Source organism: Astyanax mexicanus, chromosome 6 (genome assembly GCF_023375975.1).
Source record: "Astyanax mexicanus isolate ESR-SI-001 chromosome 6, AstMex3_surface, whole genome shotgun sequence".
Classification (NCBI taxonomy): Eukaryota; Metazoa; Chordata; class Actinopteri; order Characiformes; family Acestrorhamphidae; genus Astyanax; species Astyanax mexicanus.
In genome coordinates this window covers 52,119,652-52,141,780 of record NC_064413.1, presented here as the reverse complement: position 1 = coordinate 52,141,780, position 22,129 = coordinate 52,119,652, and the positions used below count along the sequence as shown (strand labels likewise).

The 22,129-nt window shown below is 38.0% G+C and overlaps 2 protein-coding genes across 3 annotated transcripts in view; one reads left to right on the top strand and one right to left on the bottom strand.

The window, feature by feature from the left end:
* Positions 1–6,283, bottom strand: part of actr3b (actin related protein 3B) — a 108,005-nt gene extending 101,722 nt beyond the window's left edge. For both annotated transcript variants that reach the window (XM_049480906.1, XM_049480907.1), the window contains exons 1-2: positions 6,095–6,283; positions 2,098–2,153 (exon numbers count right to left, since the gene is read on the bottom strand). In XM_049480906.1, the coding sequence (XP_049336863.1) occupies positions 2,098–2,153; positions 6,095–6,138 (100 nt within the window). In that variant the 5' untranslated portion in view covers positions 6,139–6,283. The remainder of the gene's footprint in view (positions 1–2,097; positions 2,154–6,094) is intronic.
* A 2,487-nt stretch (positions 6,284–8,770) lies between these two features.
* Positions 8,771–12,781, top strand: xrcc2 (X-ray repair complementing defective repair in Chinese hamster cells 2). The gene is made up of 3 exons (XM_022687155.2): positions 8,771–8,879; positions 10,262–10,343; positions 11,708–12,781. Exons 1-3 carry the CDS (start codon positions 8,841–8,843, stop codon positions 12,502–12,504), a joined length of 918 nt encoding a protein of 305 aa, XP_022542876.2. The 5' UTR covers positions 8,771–8,840; the 3' UTR covers positions 12,505–12,781.
* Positions 12,782–22,129: the final 9,348 nt, after the last annotated feature.

The following is a 22,129-nucleotide window of genomic DNA, read 5'->3' as shown; positions in this document are numbered from 1 at the left end:
GAACATAAGCAGAGCCGGCGTGAATCCCGTCGTCTCCTGCACATGGAAAATACAGAATACAGAACCCCCAGTGAGTGCGGAGGCAAGGAAAAACTCCCTGAGAGCTGCAGGTGGAAAAAACCTTGAAAGGACCAAGACTCACTATTCTATCACTGGCCAAACAACTTTTAAATTAATAAAAAAAAAGTCTTTATACATTCTCATAGGTTTTATATATTCAGGAGTATATCAGCGCCACTAATGGAAGCAGTTAGAGTTCATGTAAGCTTGGATGTACAGTTCTATAAAGCTCATACAGACAGGCGCAGTGCATACCTGAAGGTTGCAGGAGAAATAAAAGATATGGGATAAGACAGCTTTAATTAGCACCTCCCTACGGCATGGTTCAATTAAAACCCTGATCCAGAAATCTCTTCATTCCCACTAGAGCACCATAACACTGTGATTCACCTGCTTCCTGCTTTGGTCAAAGATGCTCACCACAGAGATGAAAGTGGACACATGTTTATGTGAGGGAGTATCATTTTCCTATTTCATAAAGGAACAATAATTCACTATTTTTGTGATGCCACAAAACAACCCAAGTACATACACTATATTAAGTCTTAGGATCAGAAAATCATGCAGAATTTGATAAAATGTGATTAATACTCACCAAACAGAGAGTTGTCGAAAAGTGCTATGTGCCGATTTCCATATTATACTCAGAAGCCAGGTGTGTTGGAATAAGCAGCAAGCGTCAATTCTCACAGTATAATCATTAACCAGCATTTGCCATATTATACTCAGCAACCGGGGAGTCAGCCCAGATCTAAGCCAAGCATTTGGGCTAGAATCTGGTCTAGATTCAAATCGAAGAGTGATTTTGCTATTGGAGAAAAGTAATCAAAATTCAAAAAAGTAATAAAAAAAAAGCAACCAAAACAGAGTCAGGCTCAAAATCCAAGTGAACAAAGTGTCAAAACTAACAAAACCATAGGGGCAAAACCAAAAGTGGGAATTTCAAAAAGCAGGCTGAAATCAGTACACATACTGATAAATCACAAGATAAAGCTTGGTCCGCAATTCTAGGAGGTTGGCAATACTTCACAAAGTGGTAATGAGAGAAACGGGCCTAAATAAACAAGTGAAACAGATTAGTATTCTGGAGAAGAGGAGCATCAGAACTGTTCATGTTTGGTTGATGGGGAGGGGGGTTGTATATACAAACTATATATACATTATATTGCCTATTGACTATTTACATTGTAGATTCTCACTGAAGGCATAAAAACTACGAATGAACACACGTGGAGTTTTATGTACTTAACAAAAAAAGGTGAAATAACTAAAAACATGTTTTATATTTTAGTTTCTTCAAAATAGCCACCCTTTGCTCTGATTACTGCTTTGCACACTCTTGGCATCATTCTCTCAATGAGCTTCAAGAGGTGGACACCTGAAATGAAAAGTTTTCCAACAGTCTTGAAGGAAGGAGTTCCCAGAGGTGTTTATTAGCACTTGTTGCTCCTTTGTCTTCTTCACTCTGTGCTACAGCTCACCCCAAACCATCTGGATTGGGTTCAGGTCCGGTGACTGTGGAGGTTCAGCTCATTTTTTGTTAAGTACATAAAACTCCACATGTGTTCATTCATAGTTTTGATGCCTTCAGTGAGAATCTACAATGTAAACAGTCATGAAAATAAAGAAACGCATTGAAAAAGAGAAGGTGTGTCCAAACTTTTGGCCTGTACTGTATACGGTATATAGCAGCCTAACTCTGCATCCAAACTTCACAGTCCAGTACTAACACAGTATCTCAATTCAAACACAAATCCAAATTCAACTCATCAATGAATTCCCACACCTGAGAAATCCATTTGTCCATGTCACATTTGTGTCAGGAGTACATCATAGAAGACATTATTACCACCCACAGTTGGCAGTGCAGTGGTAATGATCGTGACCTGTGGCATCTGGCTAAAAGCGTCCATGTGTAAACTCAAAAATCGCAACCACAATCAAAGCAGGAGACCCCACACACATGTCCCACAGCTCAGAGCAGCGTTCTTTAGCTCACATGGAACATGGCAAAAGTAATAAAACCACAGTACTTACAGGACGGCATGATAAACTGTGGCTCTGTGTTTCCTGCATAGCCGATCTTGGTGTATCTGAAACACAACACAATAATGCATTAGCATAACATTAGCAGTGATACAGTGCTGCATGTCAAAATTAATAACGGTTATTTCACATTAAAAAACTGTATGCTGACTCTGAGTGGTCCAGTGGTAAATCTTTAAAAAAAAATTCTCCTTGGGTTCTAAACATTATCAAGCTCTGTGTATCTCTTGATTCTAGTCTCTACAAACTAGCTATGAATATTTTGAAGTAAACAACGAGGTAAAGTCGCACTGGATAAGGGTATTTGATAAATACATTAAATGTCAATTGTGCTTTCTCAGGGCTCTGGCAGCTGATGGCAAGCTACATGAACAGGAATCGAACCAGCAATCTCCCAATCATAGTGGCATAGTGGTTCGAATCCCGCTCATGTAGAGGGTTAGGGGCCTTGCTCAAGGGCCCAACAGTTGCGGCTTAGCGTACCAGAGCAATGATCCCACAACTTACTGTGATCAACAACCCAGCACTCTATTCACCAGAGGTGGAAAGTAACAAATTACATTTACTCACATTACTGTAATTGAGTTGATTTTATGAGTAATTTGTAATTTTATAGTAGTTTTTAAATTAGGTAATTTTACTTGTACTCAAGTTCATTTTGACACAAGCAGTTTACTTCGCTACATTGAAAAACCCCCTGTTACTGAGAAAATACTGAGAAAAATAAAATGCTGGGAAAAAAACAATTGTCTGAATTAAAAAAAAAAAAATTGCACAATGCGCCGCAGCACGGATGCTCGCGCGTGGAATAACGAGGCAGTAACGTCCTCATGCAATGTAAAATGTGCCATGCCAGACAGAGCTGTCAGCTTTCAAAACTTCCACATCAAAACTTGCGAAAGCATGCGGTGGTTAGTTATTTATATATTCTAAATTCACTGATTAGCTGTAGATCTACTTTATAAAGACTAGTAATCTCAGTTCACATGCAGCTACACAGATTATACAATCTTCTGTATTTAGTAAAATATCCAGCACAATAATCCCTTTATTAAAAATTGTACAACCTAAGCAAATTCTTTGACAGAATTTCGGAAATTTCAGGTTTTCTGAAAAATATTGAAGGTTAATGGAGATGAAAGGTGTTTGTTATCCTGTATGTTTATTAATCGACTAACGTGTATAAATGCCTAAATTAATAGTATATTAAATTCGCTGAAATCTGTATGAAATGCATCTGTCGGCGCGATGTTAACAGGCAATTGAGGCGAATATAACCTAAATACCTTAGCTAATGATCATGGGGTGGTCTAAAAAAATACTACCTGAAAGGTCCAAATTATTATGTGGAATAATAGTTCATTAAAAACGATTTAATTTATGATTTGACTTTTTTACATCAAATAAAAATAATAATTTTACTTAATTACAATTTTTCAGAACTTTTTCCACCCCTGCTATTCACTGATACTGTATATAATCACACCAGTTCTATTTAAAAGACCACATACAGTTTTTATAAAAAAATAAATGATTATATGATTAAATTACTGCCCTTTTTACATTACAGCTTTATTACATTATTCTATTATAGCCCTATTATACCCTCAGTATCATTCTCAGTGAGTAAATTAGAGGATGTCAGACTGCATCACATATCAGCTAATTGACTATTGACCTAAGTTGACTCTGTCTTCACTCTACGCCAAATCATTAATCTCTGCACATTATGAGACCTCACTCACTGTACAGTATATCAATATATCATATCATCAGCTGTGAGGAGTGCAGTCATACTCCTGCGGGAAAACCCACGGGTGCTCAACATTAGCTTCTGCTGGCAGATGGTTTTGAATGGTCTAAGCTGGTATTTGATGGTCAGTGTGGTCTTATAGGTGCAGACATATCCTATACTGGTAAGCTAGCTGGATAACAGGCTCTTGACCAGCTTATCATATACTGAATCTGGGTTTGGTCATGCTTGGTCATGTTGGTTAACCCTTACCCGTTTCCCATTTTTATTTTAATACAAATATGGACAAATGAGATGGATGGATGGATGGATAGATAGATAGGAACTTTATTAATCCCAAAGAAAATTTAGCAGCCACCAGCACTTACAGAATACAACACAGAAGCACAGACAACAATAATAGGGGAAGTAAGAAAAGTTTAACTATTACAAGATATGTACAAGAATATATAAATACAAACAATAAAAAAACTATACAAAAAAGAGATGAGACCAAAAGAAAACGCTTTTGTTTTGAAAAGAAAACACTAAATTATAACATAATATCCTTATCCCATCTGTGAAACTTGGTGGTGGTAGTATCATGGTTTGGGCCTGTTCTGCTGCATCTGGGCAGGACGGATTGCCTTAATTTATGGAACCATGATTTCCATATTAAGAGACCACTTCAGTTTCTGAATCAGTTTCTCTAATTTTGCTATTTATAGGTTTATGTTTGAGTAAAATAAACATTGTTGTTTTATTTTATTAACTACGGACAACATTTCTCCCAAATTTTAAATAAAAATATCTTAATTTATAGCATTTATTTGCAGAAAATGAGAAATAGGTGAAATAACAAAAAAGAAGCAGAGCTTTCATAAAGTTTTAAGAGTTCAGAAATCAATATTTGGTGGAATAACTCTGGTTTTTAATCACAGTTTTAATGCATCTTGGCATCATGTTCTCCTCCATCAGTCTTACACACTGCTTTTGGATAACTTTTTGCTTTTACTCCTGGTGCTAAAATTCAAGCAGTTCAGTTTTGTTTGATGGTTTGTGATCATCCATCTTCCTCTTGATTATATTCCAGAGGTTTTCAATTTGGTAAAATCATTTTTTTCCAGAGCTGTATTAGAGAATTCTAAAGGAAAAAATGTCAGAAAATCTGTCCATGAACTGAAACTAAAAAGAATGTGGGTTATGCAGCAAGACAACGACCCTAAGCACACAAGTCAATTTTTCAAAGAATAGTTACAGAAAAAAGTTACTGGAACGTCCAGGTGCAAAAGTTTTAGGCACCTAAGCAAATGACACTAATTCATTTATCTCAGCAATCCATGTGTTTTTACCTAAAATAAAAGCACCGCATATGATTTTAAGAGATGCAAATAAACAAAAATACAGTAAAACGTAACAAGAATTTTAGTTTTTTAACTACGTTAATGTTATATCCTGTGAGCCAAGCTGAAGAACAAAGTGTAGAGATTTCAGATTTCTCCTGGATGCTCCTCAGCCAGCATGTGTATATTATGTTCAAGTCCGTCAGCAGCTCACCTGTTTTACCACATTTACCAGTAATTCACCAAACCAGGTGTTGATTAATATGATGAGAACTAGAAATACAGTAACTCTATTAAACTCAGATGAGGAGGAGAGATTAGGAGATTATTGTGATGCTGGTGTTTTTATCTTATTTCACAGATAAGAAGCTTTTTCTTTATTGAAATTCCCACAGGTGCATAAAACATTTGCACAATACTGTACTGTATATAGAGTATTTTTTCCCAGTACATTTTTTTACAATATTTCCCTGTAATTCTGCATGGCTTAATAGAAAAAAAAAACACCAGAGCCAGATCAAGCTCAATTGTTGGCCAGTTTAAGTGTTTGTTTGTATGTTAGTAAAAAAAATCAGCATAAGCACAAGCGAGATTGAAAAGCTGGCACGGTTTTAGAGTGGTCACCAACAGGGCTGACCCATTTCTGTCTCTGCCAAGAAATAGGACAGAACAGTGGAGGCTGGGGGAGGCTGGAAGTTGACATTGCGCACATAGTAAAGAGTGTTGGAGCTCTGCAGCTTCAGCTTCAGCTGCTGCTGACATTAGAGAGGGTCCCCGAAGACCACCAACACCAGCAGCTTCAGCAGAAAGAAAGAGAGATAGAAAGAGAGAGAGAGAGAGAGAGAGAAAGAGAGGCATAGGGATAGAGAGCAGGAGCTCCACAGCCATAAACAGCCCAAACTCACTCACTCACCCCGTCCCGCAGTCTATCACGCACGGAGGTAAGCGCACTGCCATGTCCGGCCAGCCCCACCAGCGTGACAACAGCCCCCGCCTGCCCCGCGCGCTCTGACGCGCTCTGACGCAGCCCCGTCCCTGCCTCAGCAGCGCTGCCTCGCGCGCCCTGCTCCTGCTTTCATCCCTCTATTCGAGGGAAAGAGAGAGAGAGAGAGAGAGAGAGAGAGAGAGAGAGAGGGATCACTTCCCGAGTAAAGGGCGCAGGGAAAAAATAGAAACATGCTGGATCCGCCCATCTCTCCAATACGGTGCCAAAAATACGCTGTGCGCAATTTGGAGCAGCCAGGGAACCTCGCTGCGTTACGCACAATGCGCACTGCTGATTAACCCTTTCACACCTGAATTATATCCATTTATGGAAATAAAAAATGTAAGAATTATGTTTTTTTCTTCTATTCTACTATAAAATGTACAGCTCTGGGGGAAAAAAATAAGACATCTATTATAATTAATGTGTTTTTTTATTTTTTTATTATCAATTTTACCGAATTGAAAACCTCTGGAATATAATCAAGAGGAAGATCACCAGGAGTAAAGGCATAAAGTTATCCAAAAGGAGTGTTTAAGACTGGTGGAGGAGAACATGATACCAAGATGCATGAAAACTGTGAAAAAACAGGGGGTTTCCACCAAATATTGATTTCTGAACTCTTAAAACTTTATGAATATGATCTTGTTTTATTTGCATTATTTGAGGTCTGAAAGCTCTGCATCTTTTTGTTATTTCAGCCATTTCTCATTTTCTGCAAATAAATGCTCTAAATTACAGTATTTTTATTTGGAATTTGGGTGAAATGTTGTCTGTAGTTTATAGAATAAAACAACAATGATCATTTTACTTAAATATGTACCTATAAGCTGTAAGCCTTATTTATCTCGTTCCCAGGCCTTAATTTTCTCATTGTATCTTGTACCCATGCATTAGGTTCTTATTCCCACTCCTTAATAATTTGTGGCCATGCACTATTTTTTAACATGATGTCACCTTAGGGGCTCTGTACTAAACAGTAAAAGAAACCATGATTTAATTAGCTAAAATGTTTAATATTTTTCCATTTCCATTGCATTGGAAGCCTCTGTGTAATATTTAATATTTCGTACTGACCTTTTTTTTCATTCAATAAGCTATAAACCCTAAACAGTAAAATAAACCATGAAAATAAAGTGTTCTAAATCACATTAAATGCTGTTACTTTGCCTCAATGGCTCTTGTACTACTGTTTTTTACCAGTGTTTTTGCAGTGGGCAGGACCAAACTACTGTTTTATTGGTTTATAAACTTGTTCGATAGACATTTAAGTTCTGTTTAGATAGATAACAGCTCTCAAATACTGTTATATGCAAAAAAAAAAAACTAAAAAAAGAAAATATATTAATATGTCTATTGTAATGGATGCGGGGCCTAAATGGGTTAAATCCACTGTTGTTGTTTTCCTGTGTACATGTACACTTTTTTTTGTATGTGTATGTATGCATATATAGGTGTATATTATGGGATATATGAAAGGGATAATATAATAACGTGCAGCTTAATTCCAGGGGTTCTGTATGTATTAGTTTAAGATTTTCTTTATTTCTTTATTCCCCTAAATCCTCCACTAGGGGGCAGTGTTACACTATTAAAAAAAATACATAGTGACAGGTAAAATACTGAAATTGCACATTTTAATATTTAAATTATTTTCAGCTTTAATGGGGATAATGTCTAAAATGGGTTAAAAATAGCAATAACAGCCATTTATCACTTATATAGGTGCATACAGTGTGTATGTAGTTATTATGTATCCTAAGTTACTTTAATAAACCATTATATTTCCTACATTAAGAAACATGTAGAAACTTAAAAGTGTTAAACAAACCAAAATACTCTATGAAGCATTTAGGTGCTCTTATCTGGGGAGCTGTTAACGTGTGGTTTCTGATGCTGGATGCTGGTAACAGAGGAAACTCTCACTCTTCCTTTCATAGGGTGGTCCTAATGAGTGCCAGTTTCATCATCATAATGTTTTAAGGGTTTTTTTTGCAGTGACTGCACTTAAGGATGTTTTTTTTTAAGTTCTTGATTTTTTGATTGACTAACATTCATTTTTCTTAAAGTATTTTTTCTTTATTTAGTTAAGTAGTTCTTGCTTCTCATATACTGGATTAGATCATTACTCAAATATTCACTATTCACTGTATACCTGTAACTCTACCTCTTCACTACTTTACAACTGATGCTCTCAAACAAAATGCATAGATGTGCAAAGCTGTCATCTAAGCAAGAGGTGCTACTTTAATAAATATAAAACATATAAAATAATTTCTTATGTTTTTCTTCATAGTTTGGATGAGTTTAGTATTAATCTACAATGCAAAACATTTTAAATCAATAAAAAAAAAACACTGAATTTAAGGTGTGTCCAAATTTTTGACTGGTACTGCGTGTAGCTTTAGGTCAAAATCCTAAATCCAGATTCCAAGATCCAATCCTGGGTTTTGTGGTGATTAGTAGGTGTGACACTGCAGAGCCAATCAGCTTACAGTACAGTTTCCTAAATATCCAGTGATAATAAAACCCTGGAATGAATACTGGATCCGGATTTGATGACCGGTGTTTTTTTTAATAGGTGCTATGGTTTGGACTTTTATTTTGGCGGGTCGTGGGTTACGTTCCCGGATGTAGAAGTGCGGTGTTTGTGCGGGAAAGCTGAAGCTGAAGGATGAGCGAGAGGCTGAGGATGGCAGAGAGTGGAGCTCAGGTATACACACACACACACACACACACACTAACATATAACTTACACACACTAATATCTAACATACACACACACTAATACACGGACACACATTAACACAAACTAATACACTGTTACACACTAAATCATTGTTACACACACACTAACATATATTCACAGACACTAGCATATATATATACTAACACACTTACTAACACACACTAACATATACACACACATTAATACACTAATACACAGACACAAACACATTAACACATTAAAACACATACTAACATACACACACACATACTAATACACAGACACTAACATACACACACTAAATATATACACACTAACACTAACTTATGCACACACTCACAATTACCTACACACTCTAACACATACACACACACTAACATATATACACACAACATATTAACTAACACACACACACAAACTAACATATACACACAGACACTAACATACACAAGCACACAAACACACAATAACATATACACATATACACTAAAACACACTAACTCACAGGCACACAATAATACACAGACACTAACACACAAGCACACTAATACACACTCTTATATATATATATATATATATACACACACAAACATGTATACACACACATACACTAACATATAAACACACACAGATGCTAACATACACAAGCACACACACACTTATAACGTTTGACACACTCTAACACACACACACCAGACCAATGTTGTTTCAGTGTCTTTTTTCCATATCTGGGTGGTTACAGTATCTCAAGAAAATGAATACCCCATGAAAATATCCATATTTTCATGGATCAACACTGAAGATGTGACACTTTGATACAAAGTAAAGTAGTCAGGGTTTGTTCTTTGGTTCCTTAAAGGACTATGTTTTTTTAAAAAGCCGAAAATGTGAAGAACGTCTATCGCTTTTACAAAAATGGATGTACTATTTGCTATTTTTGAGTTTGGATCATAGCAAAATTTATTTTCTGTGGCCAGAGGTTAATGGCCATGATCATTACCTTCCACTGCACTGTCCACTGTGGGTGGTAATGCCTTCTGTGACATATCCCTGATACACAGATGACTTTATGAATCAAGTAATCTCAAATACCCACTTATCATATATATACCCCACTACTTGACCTTGCATAAACATTGTTCAGCCTCACTCACAGGATAGCACCCCACCACTCTTACAGGTGTGGGTGTTCACAAGCCATCAGCAGAAGTAACACTTCAAGTTCAAATAACATACGGCTGTCCCATGACTTTTTTTTTTTTTTTTTTTTTGCATATCTTTAACATCCATGAGTGTCTCCACAACCTTTGACCCTTGATTACCACTTGTGTGCTGCAGTTTAATTAAGGGATTTATTTATTCCACAGCTATTGGCCAGAATCGAGGGTCGACAATCACTGAAAGACATTGAGCAACATATTTTCCGAGAGGACGGTGGTCCAGCTCAAGGTAAAACAGATATATATATATATATATATATATATATGTATGTATATATATATATATCTGTAATATGTATTTTTCTTATTTCTTTCTCACTTAATTTGACTTCTTTAACTTTATATTTTATATATTTATGTGCATATCTTACCCCAGACACTGTAAGATACTGCACATGAGGTGCAACCTAAAATACCTGAATGGATTTATTAGAAGGGGTATCCACTATGCACATAAGAAAATCAACCAATATTCTTTACCACAGGTTTACCCTATCTATTTGATTGTAGTGCCACCATATGTAGTAATGAGGCAGTACGTTTTAGGGAGTTTGGACTAATCTATATATTGCCAAAAGTATCCTGCGCTTATTACATTTACATTTTATTATTGCATACAATATGCTATGGCACACCCCTAACTGAGATATAAAAAAAAAAATAAAAAAAAAGAATTTTATCAGATTTGTAACAGAAGTCAATGATCCAGAATGTCAAGATACTAATAATAATGCACTAAAATGCACGAAATAGCTTCATATATCCAGGATTAAAGTAAAATAAATGATACTGGACAGATAAAATCTTTCTCTAATAGATGTATAATGGGAAATCAGAACAGTGTGAATTTTTCTTTTGCTAAAAACAGCGAAAAGGTGGTACCCTGATGTGATAAATAGGGGTGAGTTATATGGCACTATATTTCAGGGTATAATAGTATATAATATTAATAAAATAATAATATTAAATATAATATAAAAAAATGTTGGCGATATTATTGCGTACAGCTCTGGAAAAAATGAAGAGACCACTTCAGTTTCTGAATCAGTTTCTCTGATTTTGCGATTTATAGGTTTATGTTTGAGTAAAATTAACGTTGTTGTTTTATTCTATAAACTACAGACAACATTTTTCCCAAATTCCAAAAAAATTGTTGTCATTTAGAGCATTAAGTTGCAAAAAATGAGAAATGACTGAAATAACAAAAAAGATGCAGAGCTTTCAGACCTCAAATAATGCAAAGAAAACAAGTTCACATTCATATTCAAGTTTTAAGCATTCAGAAATCAATATTTGGTGTAATAACCCTGGTTTTTAATCACAGTTTTCATGCATCTTGGCATCATGTTCTCCTCCACCAGTCTTACACACTGCTTTTGGATAACTTTATGCCACTCCTGCTGCATTAGTTTGATGGCTTGTGATCATCCATCTTCCTCTTGATTGTATATATAGAGGTTTTCAATTTGGTAAAATCAAAGAAGCCCATCATCAGAGCTCTATGTTATTATGACAGATACTGCAGCAGCACTTCCCACTGAATTACTAACTAAAGCTACACTTTGTTTGTTTGACTTTGTTTTTTGCATGCAGGTGATGTTGTGGAGTTCCACGGAGTTGAAGGCAGTGGGAAGACTGAGATGCTGTACCACCTACTGACCCACTGTATCCTCCCCAAGGACAGCGGGGGGCTGGAAGTGGAGGTGGTCTTCGTAGACACAGATTACCACTTCGACATGCTGCGGCTGGTGAGCATACTGGAGACCCGGTTGACCGGGGCGGCGGATGAGAACGCCGACGGCTCCGAGAGAGAGACGGAGGAGGCAGTCCATTGCTGCCTGCGGCAGCTCTCCGTCATCCACTGCTCCAGCTCGGTCCAGCTGCTCCTCACGCTGCACTACCTGGAGGGCACCATCTGCAGCCGGCCCTCTCTCTGCCTGCTTGTCATAGACAGCATCTCCGCCTTCTACTGGATGGACCGCAGCAGCGGGGGCGAGAGTTTGGCTCGGCAGGAGTCCAACCTGAGGAAATGCGCCGAGCTGCTGAATAAACTCCGGAGAGACTACGGCATCGTGGTGTTCGCCACAGCTCACGCTGTTATGAGGAACTACTCTTCTGCAGCACACGGGTCGTCAGAAGCGAGCGGCTCTACGCCTTCCTGGAAGAAGAACGTTATGGACTTCGACAAGCCCTATCTCTGCAGAACATGGCAAAAGATACTGACTCACAGACTGGTGTTCTCAAAATCAGAGCAGAGTCTGGAGGCAGTGGACCAGAAACAAGTTTTCTCAGTAGCGTGCAGCACTGTACGGACTAAAGGCGTGAAAAGATGTACGTTTCATGTCACAGAAGGAGGCGTTCAGTTTATTGATGAAAAATTACAAAAATGACTGTGCTGTTTCTGTAAAACACTGTATTATATTATAATAAACTCAAATAAACAAAGTCAGTGGCCAATCAGAAATCGGATCAGATCACGTAATCCAGTCCTAGTTTGAAAATGGATCAAACCTTCAGTTTCTGTTGTTCAAAACTTTCCAGTAGGATTTGGATAACTTTGATCCAAAAAAACAGGATTACCCTGATCCCAACAAGGGGTAGGATTTCAAAGTGGATTTCATGAAGAAAATGTGGTAAAACTTTAAAATCAAAGTTTTAAAGTAAAAAAAATACATTTGTACAATTTAGTGTACATACATTTACTTCTATTTTGCACTTGACCTGTTTAACTGTTACAGTGATAAAGTAGACACTGGCTACCAATTAAGCCTTTTTCTATAGTAAAATAAAAATAAAAACAATCTTGACCCCATTAAATAAACCCCCCAAAAGATTTCAATAACAAACAAAAATAATATATTCATTTTTTCATCTACGTCACTGTCATTCATCACTGTATATTAATGTCAAAGAAACATTTATCAGATATGAAGCTGTCAAAAATAATTTCGAACAATTGCAAAGAACACCAGAGTTTGTTCTGGTTCTTCAACAGGCTCAGGTGCATCATGAACATCACAGAGAGGGACATTGCGTCTGGTAGCAACATTGTGCAGGACAATACATGCAAGTGTTATGTTGCATGCTCCCTGTGGTTCGACTCGCAAATAGTTAAGTCATGCAAAGCGTCTCTGCAGAACTCCATTTAAACGCTCAATTGCTCGTATTGTTTTGCAATAAGCAGTATCTTGTTACGGCAAGAAAAGGAGTCATCAACCCCTGTTGGTTCTTCTATCTGTTTTTTACATAGCTGGTAATCCGGATTAGGTAATCCTGAAAACTGTGTTTCTGGATCAGGTTGATCCAATCCAATATTGCTTTGAAAAACTGTCTTAAAAGTAAGACAGATCACCTGATCCTGGATAGCAAAAAATGTGATTTCCAAATCTGGATAATTTTGATCCGGATTACATTTTTTGAACAAATGGCCCTATATGACACCAGGGGAACCCTCTCTACACTCTACTCTACTATACTGTTCTTGATCTAATCTGAAGTAGTGCTGGGCGGTATTCCGGTTCATATGGTATACCAGAGGGGAGCACTGTGTAGAACAGCGCCAGCAACGAAGCAGAGTAACAGCATATCAGCTCAGTCTCAGTCCAGAAACCCTAAAAGTGTCCACTTTTTCCTACCGATCCTCCTCCTCTCCTCAGTGACCCTAGTATATATACTAGGGGTGTCACAATATTTTATCGGAATTGATCGAAATTATGTCATGGTCTCGAGCGTCGAAGTCAAAAAGAGGATCGACGATTCCTCCCTCTAAGCAACGCAGCAAATAGCGCAGCACACTGTAGCCAATGCCGCTGACATTGTGATTGTTCAAAGAGCAGCCCTTTCTCCAGAGACATGTGGACATTCTCATCTTCTTGAAGAAAAACTTGAAAATATAAAAATAACAGTTGTTTTGTCTAGCCTCAAATATGTTAATAGTTTTGGTACCTTAAGGAGCATCTTTCTCTCAGATAAAGTTAATAATATATCTTTATTAAAGAAAAAAGAACTTCTCATTCTCAGAGACTGAAAAAGTCTTAAAGTCTTATTTTTCATGTTTAACTGTTATAGTAGGATAGAGTTCAGTTTGTTAAGGCTCTAATTGTTCTATTATTTTGTACATGACTGTTCCGGTATTTTTTTTATTATTTATTTTGTATATTTTACATATATATATTTTTAGTTATTATTATTATTATTATTATTATTTATTTTTTTTTTTTTACTTGGGGACCAATGAGGAAACTGAAACCCTCATAAGGCTGAGGTCAGACAGGGCTGTCAGCTTCACTGGCCGGAGAAATGTTCCTGGGAATTCCTGGGAGTAAATTCCTGGGAGTAAGCGTGATTTTATTGGAATATCTGAATATTTAGCTGTGTGTGATAGTAATGCTCCATTGATGTTGTTTAAACTAATATTTTTTTCACTTCAACATGAATGCAAAATATAATATTTATTATTGTATTTATTAATATTTATTTGTTTTATTACATTCAATGAAATTATATTTCACTATTAAAATAATTAAAAAAATAACATATGCAACCTTTATTAATGGCTAATCGGGCTGTACTTTAAAGCTTGATATGCTTGTTAAAGTTATAATCTCTAGAATTTGGAATTGGGTTTATTGATTTCTCATTTTTATTTTTGTATGTGGAGCTCTATCCAGAAGCTGTGATTGGCTTGGCAGTATCTGGCATGTGCTGAAAGTGAGCGTTGTGATTGGCTCAGTTCATCGGTAGTCAACATCCTATCCAAAAGGGATCAGCTGTCCCATTTCCCAATTACAGCTCCTTCCCTCCATTCCTCCTCCTCCTCTCCTTCCCTCTATTCCTCCTCCTCCTTCTCTCCTCTCCTCGATTCCTCCACCTTCTTCGGGGGTAGGAGAGGAGGAGTAGCAAAAGTTTTTGGACGCATCCTCACTCTGTCCTGCCTGAAAAACATGAGAACAGAACTCCTGCAGCTTCTGCTGTTGCTGCTGCTCCTTACAATATGAGTAACTATAGCCGTTTAAATATATTAACACTGTAGCTTAAGCTGAATGCATTTGTTAACTGGAGAACTAAGGGAATTGTGATAAACTGATTAACAGCTGCTTAAATACTGTAATGTCTCCAATGGCTTCAATAATAACATATTTTAAATTGATATTAAACTTGTGTCTAAATTGTGCAATAAAGTTTTTTAAATATATGTCTTTTGAATACTTAAATTCTGAGTATTCTAGGTTTGCTTATAGTGTTTATGGAACTATTTAAAATATTTAGTTTAGTAAAGGAAGCCGTGTTAAAGTTGTTGGTGTATTACTTCTTAAGGTCTATTGTTCAGTTATATTTTTCAGCTGTTTTTCTGCTAATGAAGTCTGATTTCTATATATATTGTGTGATTTTATGGGACAAAGTAAACCCAATACTAATAAAAGCCTTAATTTAAAGCCTTAATATTTGATATTATATGTACTCTTAACAGTACAGTAAGTCACAGACCTATATTAAAACCCAGTCATGCAAAACTATAAATGAATAATAATAAAAAAAATACCAGCACTAATCTGAAGCTAGATGAAGTTTGGTGGTGTGTAGTGATGAACTCTGAAGCTACATGAAGTTTGGAGGTGTGTAGTGATGAACTCTGAAGCTACATGAAGTTTGGAGGTGTGTAGTGATTGATGAAATCTGAAGCTACATGAAGTTTGGAGGTGTGTAGTGATGAACTCTGAAGCTACATGAAGTTTGGAGGTGTGTAGTGATTGATGAAATCTGAAGCTACATGAAGGTTGGAGGTGTGTAGTGATGAACTCTGAAGCTAGATGAAGTTTGGTGGTGTGTAGTGATGAACTCTGAAGCTACATGAAGTTTGGAGGTGTGTAGTGATACACTCTGAAGCTAGATGAAGTTTGGAGGTGTGTAGTGATACACTCTGAAGCTACATGAAGTTTGGAGGTGTGTAGTGATGAACTCTGAAGCTAGATGAAGTTTGGAGGTGTGTAGTGATGAACTCTGAAGCTACATGAAGTTTGGAGGTGTGTAGTGATACACTCTGAAGCTAGATGAAGTTTGGAGGTGTGTAGTGATTGATGAACTCTGAAGCTACATGAAGTTTGGTGGTGTGTAGTGATGATCTCTGAAGCTACATGAAGTTTGGAAGTGTGTAGTGATGAACTCTGAAGCTACATGAAGTTTGGAGGTGTGTAATGATGAACTCTGAAGCTAGATGAAGTTTGGTGGTGTGTAGTGATGAACTCTGAAGCTACATGAAGTTTGCAGGTGTGTAGTGATACACTGAAGCTAGATGAAGTTTGGAGGTGTGTAGTGATACACTCTGAAGCTAGATGAAGTTTGGAGGTGTGTAGTGATGAACTCTGAAGCTACATGAAGTTTGGTGGTGTGTAGTGATTGATGAACTCTGAAGCTACATGAAGTTTGGAGGTGTGTAATGATGAACTCTGAAGCTACATGAAGGTTGGAGGTGTGTAGTGATGAACTCTGAAGCTAGATGAAGTTTGGTGGTGTGTAGTGATGAACTCTGAAGCTACATGAAGTTTGGAGGTGTGTAGTGATGAACTCTGAAGCTAGATGAAGTTTGGAGGTGTGTAGTGATGAACTCTGAAGCTACATGAAGTTTGGAGGTGTGTAGTGATACACTCTGAAGCTAGATGAAGTTTGGAGGTGTGTAGTGATACACTCTGAAGCTACATGAAGTTTGGAGGTGTGTAGTGATGAACTCTGAAGCTAGATGAAGTTTGGAGGTGTGTAGTGATGAACTCTGAAGCTACATGAAGTTTGGAGGTGTGTAGTGATACACTCTGAAGCTAGATGAAGTTTGGAGGTGTGTAGTGATTGATGAACTCTGAAGCTACATGAAGTTTGGTGGTGTGTAGTGATGATCTCTGAAGCTACATGAAGTTTGGAAGTGTGTAGTGATGAACTCTGAAGCTACATGAAGTTTGGAGGTGTGTAATGATGAACTCTGAAGCTAGATGAAGTTTGGTGGTGTGTAGTGATGAACTCTGAAGCTACATGAAGTTTGGAGGTGTGTAGTGATACACTCTGAAGCTAGATGAAGTTTGGAGGTGTGTAGTGATACACTCTGAAGCTAGATGAAGTTTGGAGGTGTGTAGTGATGAACTCTGAAGCTACATGAAGTTTGGTGGTGTGTAGTGATTGATGAACTCTGAAGCTACATGAAGTTTGGAGGTGTGTAATGATGAACTCTGAAGCTACATGAAGGTTGGAGGTGTGTAGTGATGAACTCTGAAGCTAGATGAAGTTTGGTGGTGTGTAGTGATGAACTCTGAAGCTACATGAAGTTTGGAGGTGTGTAGTGATACACTCTGAAGCTAGATGAAGTTTGGAGGTGTGTAGTGATACACTCTGAAGCTACATGAAGTTTGGAGGTGTGTAGTGATGAACTCTGAAGCTAGATGAAGTTTGGAGGTGTGTAGTGATGAACTCTGAAGCTACATGAAGTTTGGAGGTGTGTAGTGATACACTCTGAAGCTAGATGAAGTTTGGAGGTGTGTAGTGATTGATGAACTCTGAAGCTACATGAAGTTTGGTGGTGTGTAGTGATGATCTCTGAAGCTACATGAAGTTTGGAAGTGTGTAGTGATGAACTCTGAAGCTACATGAAGTTTGGAGGTGTGTAGTGATGAACTCTGAAGCTACATGAAGGTTGGAGGTGTGTAGTGATGAATTCTGAAGCTAGATGAAGTTTGGTGGTGTGTAGTGATGAACTCTGAAGCTACATGAAGTTTGGAGGTGTGTAGTGATGAACTCTGAAGCTACATGAAGTTTGGAGGTGTGTAGTGATGAACTCTGAAGCTACATGAAGTTTGGAGGTGTGTAGTGATTGATGAAATCTGAAGCTACGTGAAGTTTGGAGGTGTGTAGTGATTGATGAAATCTGAAGCTACGTGAAGTTTGGAGGTGTGTAATGATGAACTCTGAAGCTACATGAAGTTTGGTGGTGTGTAATGATGAACTCTGAAGCTACATGAAGTTTGGAGGTGTGTAGTGATTGATGAAATCTGAAGCTACATGAAGTTTGGAGGTGTGTAGTAATGAACTCTGAAGCTACATGAAGTTTGGAGGTGTGTAGTGATACACTCTGAAGCTAGATGAAGTTTGGAGGTGTGTAGTGATGAACTCTGAAGCTACATGAAGTTTGGAGGTGTGTAGTAATGAACTCTGAAGCTACATGAAGGTTGGAGGTGTGTAGTGATGAATTCTGAAGCTAGATGAAGTTTGGTGGTGTGTAGTGATTGATGAACTCTGAAGCTACATGAAGTTTGGAGGTGTGTAGTGATTGATGAAATCTGAAGCTACATGAAGTTTGGAGGTGTGTAGTGATGAACTCTGAAGCTACATGAAGTTTGGAGGTGTGTAGTGATTGATGAAATCTGAAGCTACATGAAGGTTGGAGGGGTGTAGTAATGAACTCTGAAGCTACATGAAGTTTGGAGGTGTGTAGTGATGAACTCTGAAGCTACATGAAGTTTGGAGGTGTGTAGTGATGAACTCTGAAGCTACATGAAGTTTGGAGGTGTGTAGTGATGAACTCTGAAGCTACATGAAGTTTGGAGGTGTGTAATGATGAACTCTGAAGCTACATGAAGTTTGGAGGTGTGTAATGATGAACTCTGAAGCTACATGAAGTTTGGTGGTGTGTAGTAATGAACTCTGAAGCTACATGAAGTTTGGAAGTGTGTAGTGATGAACTCTGAAGCTACATGAAGTTTGGAGGTGTGTAGTGATGAACTCTGAAGCTACATGAAGTTTGGAGGTGTGTAGTGATACACTCTGAAGCTACATGAAGTTTGGAGGTGTGTAGTGATGAACTATGAAGCTACATGAAGTTTGGAGGTGTGTAGTGATGATGAACTCTGAAGCTACATGAAGTTTGGAGGTGTGTAGTGATGATGAACTCTGAAGCTACATGAAGTTTGGAGGTGTGTAGTGATGAACTCTGAAGCTACATGAAGTTTGGAGGTGTGTAGTGATGATGAACTCTGAAGCTACATGAAGTTTGGAGGTGTGTAGTGATGAACTCTGAAGCTACATGAAGTTTGGAGGTGTGTAGTGATGAACTCTGAAGCTACATGAAGTTTGGAGGTGTGTAGTGATGAACTCTGAAGCTAGATGAAGTTTGGAGGTGTGTAGTGATGAACTCTGAAGCTACATGAAGTTTGGAGGTGTGTAGTGATGAACTCTGAAGCTACATGAAGTTTGGAGGTGTGTAGTGATGAAATCTGAAGCTACATGAAGTTTGGAGGTGTGTAGTGATTGATGAACTCTGAAGCTACATGAAGTTTGGAGGTGTGTAGTGATGAACTCTGAAGCTACATGAAGTTTGGAGGTGTGTAGTGATTGATGAACTCTGAAGCTACATGAAGTTTGGAGGTGTGTAGTGATGAACTCTGAAGCTACATGAAGTTTGGAGGTGTGTAGTGATGAACCCTGAAGCTACATGAAGTTTGGAGGTGTGTAGTGATTGATGAACTCTGAAGCTACATGAAGTTTGGAGGTGTGTAGTGATTGATGAACTCTGAAGCTACATGAACTTTGGAGGTGTGTAGTGATGAACTCTGAAGCTACATGAAGTTTGGAGGTGTGTAGTGATGAACTCTGAAGCTACATGAAGTTTGGAGGTGTGTAGTGATTGATGAACTCTGAAGCTACATGAAGTTTGGAGGTGTGTACTGATGAACTCTGAAGCTACATGAAGTTTGGAGGTGTGTAGTGATGATGAACTCTGAAGCTACATGAAGTTTGGAGGTGTGTAGTGATGAACTCTAAAGCTACATGAAGTTTGGAGGTGTGTAGTGATGATGAACTCTGAAGCTACATGAAGTTTGGAGGTGTGTAGTGATGAACTCTGAAGCTACATGAAGTTTGGAGGTGTGTAGTGATTGATGAACTCTGAAGCTACATGAAGTTTGGAGGTGTGTAGTGATGAACTCTGAAGCTACATGAAGTTTGGAGGTGTGTAGTGATGAACTCTGAAGCTGCATGAAGTTTGGAGGTGTGTAGTGATTGATGAACTCTGAAGCTACATGAAGTTTGGAGGTGTGTCAGCATGCACAAGAGACTGTTAAAATAAAATAATAATAATTGTATTAAATATGATTTCTGTGTCTGAAAACATATATGTAGACATGGTGAATAGACAACATAATCTAAAACTAGGATATTCTTTAAAAATTATTATTATTATTTTTTTTTTAGTTTTGAGAGCCTAATAATTACTGGTGTGTCAGTGCCATATTTCCAAACATGTGCTCTAAATACACTTCCTCTTATCAGTGTGTGTGGGCACCGTGTGTGTGTGTGGGAAACGTACACATAATTAAGCCAAATAATGAATAGATAAATGACTGACATTCCCATTAACAGATCATTAAATGGACATTTGAGTCCCGATTTATCTGTGTTTAACCAATATAAACCTTTACCGCCGTTAAGAAGCAATAAAAGTAAATAGAGCTTTGAATCAAAATGTCACACACACACATAACAGTTTTATACGCTAATTAATCTGACATTGAAGCTCTGTTATTTGTCTGGAAATGGGAAATGGGAGGTTCATTAAAGGTCAAGGATGCTGGTGAGGATGTGTAAAGCGGTCCAGGTGCAGGGGGAAATGAAATGGGCCTCGGCGAATGAAAGAGGGAGCAGTGTGTGAAAAGACAGCAGCTCACTGATTCTTTCACTGCCCTGCTTCCACACATTTCCTTTTACTGACTGATTTGTGTGTGAGTGTGTGTGTGTGTGAGACTAGGGGACGTGAGAAAAGGGTATCCTCCAACTGAAATGCAATCATGTTGGACCCATAAACATCATCAGCGTGCTGTAATTAACCTATTACAACCTTTTCACACAACTGATAAAACCACTGAATAAAAAAGGCTAATTACTAATTATGAGTTGTATATGGACTCGAGTCTCTGCTAAATATATTTTACATATTGTACACATAGCAATTAACTAGCTAGCTTATTTAATCACCTTATGGTTAACAATAGCAAATGTGGGGCTGAAGCGGTCTGAAGCGCTGCCACTATGATCAGGAGATCACTGGTTCGAATGCTGTACATTTAGCTTGCCATCAGTTGCCGGAGCCCTGAGAGAGCACTTTTGGCCTTGCTCTCTCTGGGTGAAAAGATGGCGCTCTTTTCCTTCATCACTCCTAGGGTGATGTCGATCAGCACACTGCATTTACCTCAGAGAACGTTGTGATGATACTCGGTAATGCTGCATCAGCAGCAGTTCAAAAAGAGGTGGATTCTGACTTCATATGTATCAGAGGAGGCAAGTGCTAATCTTTACCCTCCTGGTGTAAAGACTTGACATGGGACTTGACTTAAGACTTGAGTGGCAAGACTTGGGATTGACTTGAGACTTGCAGTTCAAGACATGGCACTTGACTTAAGTCTTGAGTGTTAAGACTTGGGACATGATTGTCAAGAGCTGGGACTTGACTTAGGATTTGCAGTTCAAGACTTGGGACTTGAATCTGGACTTAAGTGTGAAGACTTGGGACTTGACATGGGACTTGCAGTCCAAGACTTGGGACTTGACTCTAGACTTAAGTGTAAGGCTTAGGTGTCAAGACTTGGGACTTGACTCTGGACTTAACTTGGGACATGCAGTTCAAGACTTAGGAGTTGACTTAAGACTTGAGAGTTGACTTGAGACTTGGGACTTGACTTGAGACTTGGGACTTGCAGTTCAAGACTTGGGACCTGACTTAAGACTTGCAGTTTAAGACTTGGGACTTGACTTAAGACTTGAGCATCAAGATTATAAACTTGACTCTGGACTTGCAGTTTAAGACTTGGGACCTGACTTAAGACTTGCAGTTTAAGACTTGGGACTTGACTTGGGACTTTCCGTTCAAGGGAAAGTAGTGATTGCTGTTGGGCTTCATCAGAGGTCAGTTTGGATAATTTTCCTCAATAATTAAATGACGAATGCTGATATTTGCTTTATTTGTTTGATTAGCTTATTCTTATC

Excerpts from the sequence above, each read along its gene's own strand:
- xrcc2 (XM_022687155.2), top strand. The coding sequence starts at position 8,841 with ATGAGCGAGAGGCTGAGGATGGCAGAGAGTGGAGCTCAG. Across the intron at positions 8,880-10,261 it reads TGGCAGAGAGTGGAGCTCAG|CTATTGGCCAGAATCGAGGG; the intron begins GTATACACACAC and ends TTTATTCCACAG. Across the intron at positions 10,344-11,707 it reads GGACGGTGGTCCAGCTCAAG|GTGATGTTGTGGAGTTCCAC; the intron begins GTAAAACAGATA and ends TTTTGCATGCAG.